The sequence below is a fragment of the Drechmeria coniospora genome, chromosome 03, assembly GCF_001625195.1.
Source record: "Drechmeria coniospora strain ARSEF 6962 chromosome 03, whole genome shotgun sequence".
Taxonomy (NCBI): domain Eukaryota; kingdom Fungi; phylum Ascomycota; class Sordariomycetes; order Hypocreales; family Ophiocordycipitaceae; genus Drechmeria; species Drechmeria coniospora.
Window position 1 is genome coordinate 7,103,197 of NC_054391.1, and position 12,107 is coordinate 7,115,303.

At 52.7% G+C, this 12,107-nt stretch overlaps 6 protein-coding genes across 6 annotated transcripts; 2 read left to right on the forward strand and 4 right to left on the reverse strand.

The window, feature by feature from the left end:
• Positions 1-243: 243 nt before the first annotated feature.
• Positions 244-6,362, reverse strand: DCS_07707 (hect; the record flags this gene model as incomplete). Its single annotated transcript, XM_040804991.1, has 5 exons — positions 244-1,166; positions 1,217-3,735; positions 4,746-4,755; positions 5,525-6,207; positions 6,256-6,362. The coding sequence occupies 5 exons, from the start codon at positions 6,360-6,362 to the stop codon at positions 244-246; spliced, it is 4,242 nt and encodes a 1,413-aa protein (XP_040655095.1).
• A 1,352-nt stretch (positions 6,363-7,714) lies between these two features.
• Positions 7,715-8,344, reverse strand: DCS_07708 (plectin/S10 domain-containing protein; the record flags this gene model as incomplete). Its single annotated transcript, XM_040804992.1, has 3 exons — positions 7,715-7,760; positions 7,827-8,245; positions 8,306-8,344. The coding sequence occupies 3 exons, from the start codon at positions 8,342-8,344 to the stop codon at positions 7,715-7,717; spliced, it is 504 nt and encodes a 167-aa protein (XP_040655096.1).
• Positions 8,345-8,690: 346 nt separating this feature from the next.
• DCS_07709 (uncharacterized protein) lies at positions 8,691-9,533 on the forward strand (the record flags this gene model as incomplete). The annotated part of the gene is made up of 1 exon (XM_040804993.1): positions 8,691-9,533. The coding sequence occupies one exon, from the start codon at positions 8,691-8,693 to the stop codon at positions 9,531-9,533; it is 843 nt and encodes a 280-aa protein (XP_040655097.1).
• Positions 9,534-9,905: 372 nt separating this feature from the next.
• DCS_07710 (uncharacterized protein) lies at positions 9,906-10,453 on the reverse strand (the record flags this gene model as incomplete). The annotated part of the gene is made up of 5 exons (XM_040804994.1): positions 9,906-9,940; positions 9,997-10,060; positions 10,122-10,234; positions 10,336-10,338; positions 10,399-10,453. The coding sequence occupies 5 exons, from the start codon at positions 10,451-10,453 to the stop codon at positions 9,906-9,908; spliced, it is 270 nt and encodes an 89-aa protein (XP_040655098.1).
• Positions 10,454-10,775: 322 nt separating this feature from the next.
• On the forward strand, positions 10,776-11,239 carry DCS_07711 (uncharacterized protein; the record flags this gene model as incomplete). Its single annotated transcript, XM_040804995.1, has 4 exons — positions 10,776-10,862; positions 10,919-10,934; positions 11,009-11,071; positions 11,124-11,239. 4 exons carry the CDS (start codon positions 10,776-10,778, stop codon positions 11,237-11,239), a joined length of 282 nt encoding a protein of 93 aa, XP_040655099.1.
• Positions 11,240-11,470: 231 nt separating this feature from the next.
• On the reverse strand, positions 11,471-11,970 carry DCS_07712 (peptidyl prolyl cis-trans isomerase Cyclophilin; the record flags this gene model as incomplete). Its single annotated transcript, XM_040804996.1, has 2 exons — positions 11,471-11,593; positions 11,650-11,970. 2 exons carry the CDS (start codon positions 11,968-11,970, stop codon positions 11,471-11,473), a joined length of 444 nt encoding a protein of 147 aa, XP_040655100.1.
• Positions 11,971-12,107: the final 137 nt, after the last annotated feature.

Here is a 12,107-nt window from a genome sequence, read left to right on the forward strand (position 1 = left end):
TGTTGATACGATATAGAAACCTAGCTAGCAAGCAGGACAATAATATATCAAGAATCCAAAACGGCCAGCCATGCGTGGCGTTGCATCTTTGCTGCAACTGATTGAAATTGCTTCCCCCATTCACCATCCCTATCGACCCATTCGGTCATGGGGGCTTGTTAAAGGAGTCCGTTTCCGAGAATACCAATCCGGTCCATGTACGGCTCATGCGGTTCGGATCATCGTCATCGCGATTGGCTGCTCCTACTTGAGACCAAACCCCTCGCTCTCTTTCACCGCTCTCCATAGCATAGCCTCCAGCCGCTCCTTGGAGCCATATAGCCAGAGTGATAGCATATTGAAGCAGGTTCTTGCTATCGGGTACCGACCGCAATCATCGCCGAGGCAGGACAATTTAATCGGCAGCATGGCGGCGCCCATGGCCGGTATGCGGTCACTTCCTGTGATGAATAGAAGCAGCTTGCGCTGGTCCTCTGGGTTTGCCTCCTCGAACGTCTGCCAGAACCAACCAACGACGGGACTCTCCCCATCTGGCCGTCGGCTGCCCCAGTTGTCGTACTCGGCAACAGCTCTCAAAGCGGCAATGTCAAGGGCTTCGTCCGAGCCTCTGATGAGAAGCTCGACCTCCTCCGGTCGAAACAGCGAGAATGCATTCCCGCCACAAACCGTGTAAAATCCTCTTTTGAACGGCTCAAACTGCCGTGTGACAGCACCATCGAGGATGTAGCGCACATAGAGGTCGACGTACTCGCGCCTGTTGACAGCCGTCACTGCCATCCGCTCACCTCCAGGGCACAGCGGGACCTGCCCTGTGGTCCCATACTTGTCCACGTCAATGACAAAGTTCAAACTAAAGACCTCTTCAACGTCCCCATCAAATTCGAGCAGTTGCCTCAGTCCTCTTGCCAGCCGCGGCCTGTACTCGGACAAATCGTCGAGGGTGTACTTCATCGTTGGCTTCGGATGCGCCGAGGCACCTTGGCCATGTGCTGGAGCGGATGCTAAAAGCTTTCTGAACGCAAAGGGCGGGAGCGCCACGTCCAAAATGGTAGAGTTGTATATTGCCAATCCCATGACGACTCCCACCAGAAAGAATTGGTCTGATGTTTCAAACGAATTTGGGTTGAAGTAGCAGTAATGAGAATCTTCGTCATACATAAACATTCCTACCACCACGTTAGCACACGATAGAACCATCCAAAGAGGTGAGACGGACCGTGATCGGGATTGAAGACTTCCCGGACAAGAAGGAGGAACCACTCTTTCCGCAAACCTCCCCCGTCGATGCCTTCCTCACCCGTGAATGTGATTCGCAGTGCTTTTTTTGCATCTTCGCTGCCGCTGCCAATGACTTCGCTCACAGCCTTCAAACTGTCATCGACGAGGCAGTCTCGGCGGACTTCCAGATTCAGGTATTGCTGAATATTCCTGCGCGTCATGATGCTGTCAAAGAAGGCATCGCGCGCTTTGTTCTGCATTTGTCGCCGGGCATCGTATTCAAGTATCTTCGTCTTGGCCCAGATGCTCAGCAGGAATGGATACTGGCAGAAGGAAAACTTTGCTCGCTTCGACTCCCACGCCTCAAAGTCACCCACCAAATCGGCATTGTCGAGCATGAGATTATAAAAGTCACTGGTCGGCAGCAACTGGCCGCTTCCGCGGACGCCATCGCGAGCTGCGGGGGGTTGGACTTCGTTGGAAGCCGACAGCACTTCATCCCCATGCCGAACGCTTTGAAGATTGTTGGCCGCAAACAGCAAGGCAAGGACTCGAGAGGCGGCCTTAATCTGCCAGTCATCAGAGTAGGCAATCATCCTTCCTGGTTCCTTGACCCTCTTCGAGCTTGAACCGATTTCTGCGTGGAGAATAGCTCCAACAGATCTGCCAGCCGGCATCTCCGGAATCAAGCCGGCGGTAATATCTACCTCGGCCGGCAGGGTTCTATCACTCTGTCGCAGCATTCGATACGTCAAGAAGCCAGAAATTAGCTCCTTGGTCCGAGTAAAACGGGCAGTGGGATACTTGGCAAACCAGGCAATCATTCTGTTGTGGCATTCGGTCGAGACGTTTGACATGATGCCGATGATGCGTTTGATGACGCCAGAGTGCTGCCCTGACAACAGTCCTGAACTGGGCAATGAAGCGTTTTCGGATGACACGGCTTTGCTTGGTACAGAAGGGCCATGATCGGGTTGCAGTATGCCCTGAAATGGGGGGGCTTCGGAGTACAAAAGAGGATTCTCCAGGGCGATGAGCAGAAAGCGCAGGTTTGCAGGGTCCGAGATGGGTCTTCCTGGTCGTTTCAGCAGCAGCTCGGTGGCTTTCAGCAAAACCCGCTGCACATGTTCTTGTGCCTGAAGAAAATCCCTTTCCAAATCTTGGAGGTCGCGCTCGCTGAGTGTGGCGACAGTTGAGAGTTGTGAAACCTCCTCATAGACTGCGAACCATCCCTCAGCGGGATTGATGACAGAGGAGTACCAATCATCCAGTTCGCGCCAGTTCACTTGAGGCGTCTTGGATGGAACGGAGGTGCTGCTGGCCGATGCGACACGTTTCATCGTCGCTGTGTCCGCCGTTGCTGCAGAACTTGGTCCGCCTCCACCCGTCCACCACATGCCGTTTTCCGCAAAGTCACCTAGCAGGAGCATCTTTGGGTCCAGCTCAGAAACGAGGTCCTCCGTCTGCATCGCATCTCGTGTGGTTTCGTGGGCGTCTTGCCGTGGAATCTGTGTTTCTCTGGGGTTCAAGGGCTTTGTGCGAATCGGCGGATCGATTCCCTGCCGGCCGGGCGGCCGAGGGGCCGGCGTCATGAAAGAAGAATTGACACAGTCCAACGAGCTGAAGCAAGCGACGATATATTCCTCGAGAGGCTTGAAGATTCGCTTGGGCCCCGGGTCGCTGGTCGTGGATACGTTTCGACGGGGTCCAGTCGACGCGGCCTGCGATGTCTCGCGCCGTAGCCCAGGGTTTTCCGAATACGATAAGGAGTATGATCTAGGCAATGGACTTCTGGAGCGTGATGGGTTCAGGTGTACTGGTAACTCTTGGTCGACAATGTGCTTGGAATCATTCGTGCAGGCGGAGCCATTGAATGCAGGAAATATATGCTTCTCCGCAGAGATTCTCCCGTGACCTTGCATGGCATCCGTCGGCCGCGGTTGTCGGTTGTTCGGTAACGGGCGCTTCGAAGGGTTCATACAAGTTTGCGAACTTGCACCCAGTTTCTCGCCGAGGGTCCTGGTAAGGTAGGAGTGGGTGCATTGTCGCACAAGCCGCTTGCAGTATTGTGTTGAGATGGGTTTGCCTCTCTGGTGCGTTGCAGCTGGGTCGCGGCCAAAGCCAGACCCTCGTTCAGAGGACGCCTTCCTCCGAATGATGTTGTCTGCCGGCACAAGATCATTTATGGACGCACATATGGTGCACTTGAACACCTTGAGCTCCTTGGGCCATCTGACAAGCGATGAGCAAGTCATGCAGTTGCCCATTGCAAAGTCCTTGCTTCCCGGGGGTCGTCGTTGAGTGGGTTTCTTGGAGCTTGCTTCGGCCATGGTGCCGACATCATAGACGCTGACATCGGGAGGGTCTCTACCGTTAGAGTCCTGTTTCTTCTTCTTGCTGCTGAAGAACGACGGGAACGGGTTGCTCATGGGTCGCGTGTGCGGCGGCCAGGAACCGCCCGGTTGAAGGGTGTGGTTTTCAGGCTCTTCCGAGCTCGTGTCGGCATGCACGTCGGAGCTGGGAGAGCCGAGGCGTCAGACAAGCGATATGGTATTCGCGAAGGCTTCGTGATCAAGTGGTGGACAGAATCCTGCTTCGGCGGTTGTATCTCATGTCGAGACAGCTAGTTGGTCATTTTCTTGGGGGTTTGGAGGATGGGCTTGGGGTTGGGTTGCGGGATGCTCCTGCTATCGACGACTGTGAACCTGTATCTAGGCAGGGACTGGGGACTGGGGACGAAAGGGGGCGAGACGGGACCGTCGTGATTTCTCGTGCGATTGGAATCGTGGAAGACTGCCTTCGGGAAAAAGGTTGGTGGATTGACCAGCGAGGTCGGTCCCCTGTTCAAGAGTCCACCACACCAGGTCGGCGGCAGCGACATGAATCGTCGGCCGTTTCCTCAGAATTGGCCGTGCTTGCACGAAAGACTGGGGCCAAGGCAACTGCGGAACAAGAACAACATGAAGCACGTTGCACTTGGCTTTCAAATGACCAAGCGGCAGGCAAGTATGTGCATTGTGGCAGTATGCCTTGTCGAGCTGGCTCGCAGAGCGGCGTCGTCGCTACTAAGGCAGGTTAGGTAGCTTGACCACCTCGCTCAGTTGGGATGGGATTGTTGGTTGTACTTACAGGTACCTACTCCCTACAGCACTAATATCTGGTACTAGGTACTAAGGTAAGGAAGGAAAGTATAATTACCTACTTACAGTATTGTACATGTACAGTACAGTAACAAGTTGTCCGTACATGTACTCCGTAGCACCAGTATTTAACTTCCAAGCACGTTGTACTGTACGGAGTACAGAGTACTAGGTAGGTACTAAGGTTAATACTAAATAGTTGTAAGTACTCCCCGTACTTGTACTGTACCTCGGGCCTACAAGTACAGGGTACCCCCCTACACGTAGGTAATACTTACAACGTAGGTGTCCAAAACAAGCATGCACAAACACGGAGTTAAGTACAGTAAGTACGTGTGTGTACTGTACGCCTGCCGTACGCCTGCGACAAGTACACCTATTACTTACAAGGTGCTCCCTATTATGTTACAGTACGTACTAGGTACTTAGTAGGCAATCAATAGTGCAGTACTCGGTACGGAGTGCTCTGTTCTAATACTACAGAGTGTAAGGGGAGTGAATTGGATGTAGAACCTCCCGCAAGTACCACCCGAGACAGAGACAACAGGATTAGCCAGGCCAGTGACCAAAAATTAATCCGGTAATAGGTTCAACCAGGGGTGCCTAGGAGGAGTTTCTCATGCAGACGTCTTCGTGCTCGTGCTCGTACGACGTGTCGATATTTTCTACATGCTTCCCCGTACATTTGCAGCACTTCTCGTTCATGCGCCAAGGACTTGACTGACCTGGCAGAGGGATCCATCATACGAGATGGTATTAGCCTCAGAGACCGCAAAAGCATATGTAAATGGACCAGAGCAGATTGTCTCGAACATTTACGGGCACCGACCGGGCATGTTGTAGGTGCAATTGAACACGTACTGTACGCCTCGTCATTGGTCCTTACACATAATTTGCCTTGCTATTAGTGGCACGTCCAATTTTGTTGCCCCGTGAAATTAGATAAACACATCAAACAACGAGCTACCCTGCATCGTCGGATCACTTGTCATTCTCGGTTTGTGCTTTTTGTCTCGTGCACAATGGCTGAATGGTAAGATTCGATACTTTCAATCTTGATTCTAAGGGATTCTGCCCAACGGTGCTTTCCCAAAGACTTTTCCGAAACGGAACAGTTTAAACATCGACTCCGAGCAGGTTCTTGTGACACGCCATCAAACTCTAACCTAACACCTGCATGAACTCCGGCTTCACGGCCAGAAGCAAGTCGAAGTATTGGGCAGTCTCGTGACTCCAAGCACCCGCGTCCTCAGACTCAGCGCAGACCCCAACTAGCTTGATCATCGAAGTTGGTGCAGCTCCTGCTCGAAGCTTTCCTCGCAATATGCAATCGGACGTGCCTTGAGCGATCTGCAAGGAGCCCCGTAGCAATGCCATTATCTCTTCACCCTCGTTCCGAAGCTCGAATATAGTTGTTCCATGCTCCAGCTCGACCGGACCAGGGTTCTCAATCATGATCAACACCATGATGTCGTCTCCTCTGCGGTCCACCCAGGCAATTTTGGCTTTGGGACCGCCCATGCCCTTGATCGGAATATCGAGGCAGAAGTTGCAGCAGACCTTGATGTTTAGTGTAGTGGCTGTGCATTGACCGTTCTCCAGCCGTATGCTGGTAGCTTCATCGGCTATGACACTCTGCAAGAATGCCTTGAAGTGGGTTTTGTCGAGAATTCGAACCTTTTGTTGCTGAATCGTGAACTTGGCGCCCCGGGTGCTTGTCTTGATCTCGGGAAGGTGCATCATTGCAACACGGTGCCCGTTGAACATGACATCTACGACCATGGGGCTGATGGTGCTGCTCACTAGACCCGTCTTGGTGAGTTGGACATCGGTCGTAACGACACAGGAGCTGTCTTGGCCATTAGCTTCCCATGACGGCTCGATGCGTGATGCTTACTCTGTCGCAGGACCCGTGATTTTCATGCGAGTCATCTCCCGCCGCGATCGGTTTAAAAGATATTGGACAAAGGTTTTAGCAATGCCGGACCGCCGAGGAGAATCCATGATATCCGGCACGTGATGCTGCAATTGTTCAAGGTGTGCAAAGGCTTGGACGAACATTGGACTGCCGATGAGCACGCTGGCATCAACATGTGTGGCATGAACTGGCGATAGTCGAGTTGCGCCTTCCGTTGAATGCTTGAGCCATGACGATCCATACAATGGCAACCGAACACCAAGGAACAAGATGTTCCAACCAGATCTGATTATACCATGTCCCCTCTGGACCTGATGGCACAATCCAACGCAAGCTTCCAAGACGGGCATGCGGGCGATAGTAATGAATGGCGACCAATCTCTGTCGGAGGCTTTGGAGCCTAAGTCAGCACGGGGTTTGTACTCATATGCGCGACGGTTCTCCGATGCTTGATTGCCCACTCAAACACAAGGGCAGCCTTGTTGCACTCGTTCCCTTGATTCTCCGAAGCGCTTCGTCAAAATCTTCAAGCTTAGAGGTGTACTGGCCATCAGTTGGCTAGCCAGATGGCAGCCTCTTGGACTCTTCATTTGAATCCATTCGGCGGACTTTTCGTTCAACCCCAATCTAACCATGTATTCAAAGGAAATATGGAGGCGTCGCACTCTGGGCGGCTCGTATGATTAACTGGAAAGCGACCCGACCCGATGTCTTAATCAGCTGCGAACGAGTGCGAACAGCATTGGCAATATTGTTAGCAAGGAAACCCGCCGTAATAAAATCTGTTGTACGGAGCACCAACACGACAAGCCTCCGAGACACAGCGGAGGAAGACGGCTGGCTGCGATGGACCCCGCCAAGCGTACATAGGATGTCCGGAGTGATGGGTCGGACCATGTCCACTGCTCACAGCGCTACGGAATGTCACGTCGTGCACCTGGGTCTTGCTGGGGAGTTGTACGGCCACGTCGACCTCCCAGTACGGAGATGGAAGGCGCTCGAGTGGCCCAGATTCCAACACACTCCAATCATGGTACGCCTCGCTATGCAGTCGTGCCGTAGTTGACGAGCTATGAATGACACATCGTAGGTGACTTCGCCCGCGGGTGTCGCACGCACCTGAATATGAATGTCGTTGCTATTGTGTGAGTCAGATTTGCCCAGGCTTTCCATACACACACACCCATGCCTCACCACACTCATTGTCGCATTCGAGACCTCACATGTTCTCGAATAAAGACTCGTTAACGGTAAACATTGACCCGGACGCAAATGATTTCCGAGGATCTATCCTCCAGAACTCCCACGATGTCTCCCACACAGCCGATCTCACGAGCGGACTCGCACGGTAAAGAATTGCCATCCATTTTTAGAATACATGTCGGAACCTTTCGCCATGCATCTCGATCGTGATTGCCCTCCAAGGACATGGATTCGCTTAGGAAGGAGGGGCGCCTCCGCGGGCACGGCCGAAACCACCACGGCTACAATTATTGTCAGTACATCGGCGCAGGGCAGAAGTGTTAAACAGGGTATCGGGGTGGCCTTACAACTGAGGAGCAAACTCGCCGGGAGCACCACCCTCCTTGCCCTCACCAGCATCCCGTCTTCGGTATCCACCCTCACGGTCGCCACGGCCCTCGCGATCGCCACGGCCACGTCCGAAAGGCCTGCGCTCACGCTCACCCTCGCCCAGCATGCCACGGGGAGGAGCATGCGATCGCTGCTGCTTGATGTGGGTGGCAGGAACGATCTCGGCGGGGAGGTGAAGCCATTCGCGGAGGTAGTCGAGGCCCTCGGGGGTCAGGGTGTAGTAGTAGTATTGCCACGAGAACTGAGTCTTGACATAGCCGCGCGAGTTGAGCGATTGGCACGCCTTGATGACGAACAGGTTCTTGGTGTCGATATCGGGGTGCTTGGGGAGGTTGAAGTCCTTCTGGGCAACGAGAACACCCTCACGGAAGAGGTACTGGCAGTAATGTCAGTCACCGAACAAACTCCTCCAATTCTTCAAGTCGGCCGGAAATACCTCGTGGATCTTCTTGCGGTCGGCCTTGGGGATCAACATCGTGGCGGTTTGCGTGCTGTGGTCGACGTTGAAGAGAGGCAGATTCGGGCGGCGTGCAAAGGTCTCGAATTGGATAACTTTTGTGGGCGTAAACCCTACGAGAAATTCGACCTGCCGAAGTGGGGTGGCTTGGATAGTTGTGCGCTGTGGCTCAACTCACGTGATCAACTGATATAGTGACGCAAGCCAATCTAGCGTGTGGCTGAGGTCTGCCCCATATAATGTCACTCTGTTTCAGTTGCAAGTCGCTGCAATCCATTCTTGTACATCCATCCTTCCACTCGTACCACTCCATCATCGATCACAACTCACGCGTCGATAGGCCATTTGCAGCCTTCAAATAATCATGCGCCGCTCAAAAATCAATGTGCTCGTCTCTACATTTGGTGGACTCGGGGTTCCACCTACCCTTAATATACCCGTTTCGGCCTCGACGACTGTGTCCCAGCTTCGAGATGAGCTCAACGAAAAACTCCCTATAACGAACACAAGGCTCATCCTTTCGACGCTCTGCAATATCCAGCTACCTCAAAAATCGCAGACTTCCTTGGCGAAATATCTACCCGCCAGTGATGATGATTTTCTATCCCTGCGGCTTTCCATCCCCGTGTGCGGTGGCAAGGGCGGGTTCGGATCACAATTGCGGGCAGCTGGTGGCCGCATGTCGTCACGGAAGAAGAAGAACCAAGATGACCATGCTTCCAGCCGCAATCTAGACGGCCGAAGGTTGCGCACGGTGACTGAGGCAAAAGCCCTGGCAGAATACCTTGCAATAAAACCCGATATGGAAAAAAAGGAAAAAGACAGACGACGACAAAGATGGGAGCAGATTGTTCAAGTGTCTGAAACAAAAGAAGCCGAAATAAGGGATGGTACTAAAGGCCGACTTGACGGTAAATGGGTTGAAGATAAAGAGGAAGCCAACGAGAAGACACGAGAGGCGGTATTGGCCGTCATGAAGTCCGGGCACTACACCGACAATCTCACCAGCACATCCCACGGTTCTGCATCCAGCAGTCAGAGCAAAAACCCCTCTGGTACTGATAACGGCGAATCCAGCTCGAATGCAAGCTCTAAGGAGTCCTCGCCTCGAACGAGAATGGAGGACGTGGGCAAGAGTAGGACGAGAACATTCTTCGGGTTCGATGAAGATGATGAGTTTATGAGCTCGGAAGATGAACAAGGCTGAAGCAAAGGCTGAACATATGGACGGTACTTGAATTCTACGAGCTTGGCCTCCATCGAGTTTCGCCTCGGTGAAGGAGCCTTGAAATTCCTGATTTTGACGGCTTCATTTTGGGATTGGTTAAGTGGAGCATTTGTTACAACGATTATGATACCAGTGGAATTGATGGAATGGACTGCGGCTTGCGAAGCAGATTGCAAGACGAGTACAAGATTTTGCAATTGTGCACTGATTAACCTATCCATTTGCCCAATGACCAATATTAGCTGTTGATCCGCTCCTGGATCAGAATGCAGTACATTCGCAGCAAAAGCTATGAACCCTGCATCCGTCGGTACTCGTCCCACAATGTTCTAATTCTTCACAATCCAAAACTTAGGCATCCAGCTTCACGGGGAAGTTCCCGGCTTCTGTAGTAGATAAATTAGTGACATTGATACAAGGATGCTCAAAAGCGTAAACCAACCTCGCTGCTCGTCCCATCGCTGATACCAACCAGATGGGCACAGCGAACGGTAGGCGAGCCAGAACTGCAGTACGGTTGTGTTAGTGCTCCTTCCAAGACCAGTAGATGATCGGTATACGCCATACCTGGCGGCAAGGTGCAAAATCCTCTCCCTTGGCGAGAATGCACTTGTAGTAGTCGACATAGTTCTGCCAGCAATGCTTGGTCTGGTTCTGATTCGGAAAGCGAGCGTCGGTGCCTGGGTGGAACGAGAAAGCAATCAGTATCTCGAGGGATCCTCAGAGGCAATTGGCCTCGTCGCAGTGTAAGTCTTGGTCGGGCGGTGACGAATGAGCTTACCGGCTGCGATATTGTTAGCCACTGGCCTGATCACGACGATTTTTGGGAGGAGTAATCACGTACCAGTCACGAACTTGAAGGGCTTGGTGACGAGGTCCTGACCATCTTCTTCAGCCATTGTGATTGATTTCGGGAATACCGTGCAGGAGCTTCGGGGAACGATTGCAGAAGGGGGCTGATTGGAAGCTTGATGCGATTGTCGAGGTTGATGGGTGTGTTGATCCTTGAATCAGATGTTCCAGGGTTGCCGACAAGGTGTTCTGCCTGAGGTTGCAGAATTCTGAACCAATTACAGCAGGCTTTAAGCTCGGAAGTGGGTCGAGGACATGAGGTAGCTCCACCATCAGATGTTCGGAACCGTCACATCGTCAGGGAGACATTTTCCAATCGAATCGCCGCCATTGCTAAGCGCCCATTCAGAAACTCCCCTCTCTCGCACGATGCGTTCTACTGCCGCTCTCAGGATGATCCAGCCTTCGGCTCGGATGATGTTCCGCCAGTCGCCCCGGATGATGCGACCGGTGCCAGTGAGTGAGCAACCTCGAGTCTGGCGGAAACGGTGCTAACATGTGGCATCTTGTAGAAGGAAGACCAGGCCGGTATGTGATGTGTGATAGGCGATTGACGAAGCCGTCCCGGCATCCAGGCGCCGAATGAACTGACAGTAAAGAAGGCCATACCATCTCCCAGCGGTTGCGCAAGCTCAAGCAGATTCCCGCCGAGCTGATCCCCCTTGGTATTCAGTGCCTATCCAGATTCGTCTATATTCGATGGCTAATCCCTATTAGCCGTTGTTGTTGGCTTTGCCATCTTCGCTGCCGGATACTCGACCATCCGGAAATTCTATGTGGACAAGAACCTTCGATTGTCCAGGCAGGGTCCTGCCAGCCGAGCGGATCACTAAGTGTGCCAAGGAGACCAATATATGCCAAATGCTCTTTTCATTCGCTTTTCCGCGGCAGTGGGATGGTGTATATTTCTAGAAGAGAAGCAAACCTTGATATGAATAATCCGAATGCGCCATGAACTCCTGACGTGACCACCAGCGTAGTCCTTCGCCTTCAATGCTACCGCGACATATTCGCTATGCAAGACACTCGATGAAGACCACACGAAATTCAGCACGCATTCCTTCCTATGCCGGCTTTGGACCAGCCACATCTAGTCCTTCCAGTCCCTGCATAGGATCCGGCCCGGCACTGTCCACGGGCATTTCCGGACCGACCTGTTCGCCAGCATGTTCCGCCAGCCACCCCTCCTGCGATAACCAAGTCAGCGGCTGCTTCAAGAAAAGAATGCGTCCAAGTTATTTACCTGCTCCCAGAGGGCTTTTTTGCTGCCCAACCCCTCCTCGGCGCTCTTTGGCGCCCTCGCTTGCGAAACCTTTAGGATCCTACCGAAAAACTCGGATTGATTCATGTTGTCAATGGCCTCCTTGGCATCTTCAGCGTCTTCAAATTCGACGTAAGCGAAGCCTCGATGTGCGCTCTCGGAGTCTCTCGAGTCAGGCTTTGGCATTTGTACGTCGACAATCTCACCAAACGGGATGAAGGCATCGAGCACCTGGCTACTCGTCACCATGGCTGCCAGGCCTCCAACATGAACCGTGGCTTTCCAACGAGCTGCATCTGCCATTTTGAAAGAAGTCTAAATGAAGAATGGTACCGTCTTGGCTATTTGACTTCGTTTCGGACTTGAATGAAATCCTCCAGTATGAGTATTACAGCTTCGTCGAGCCATTCGCTTTCACCACATGAATCGTTGACTAGGCG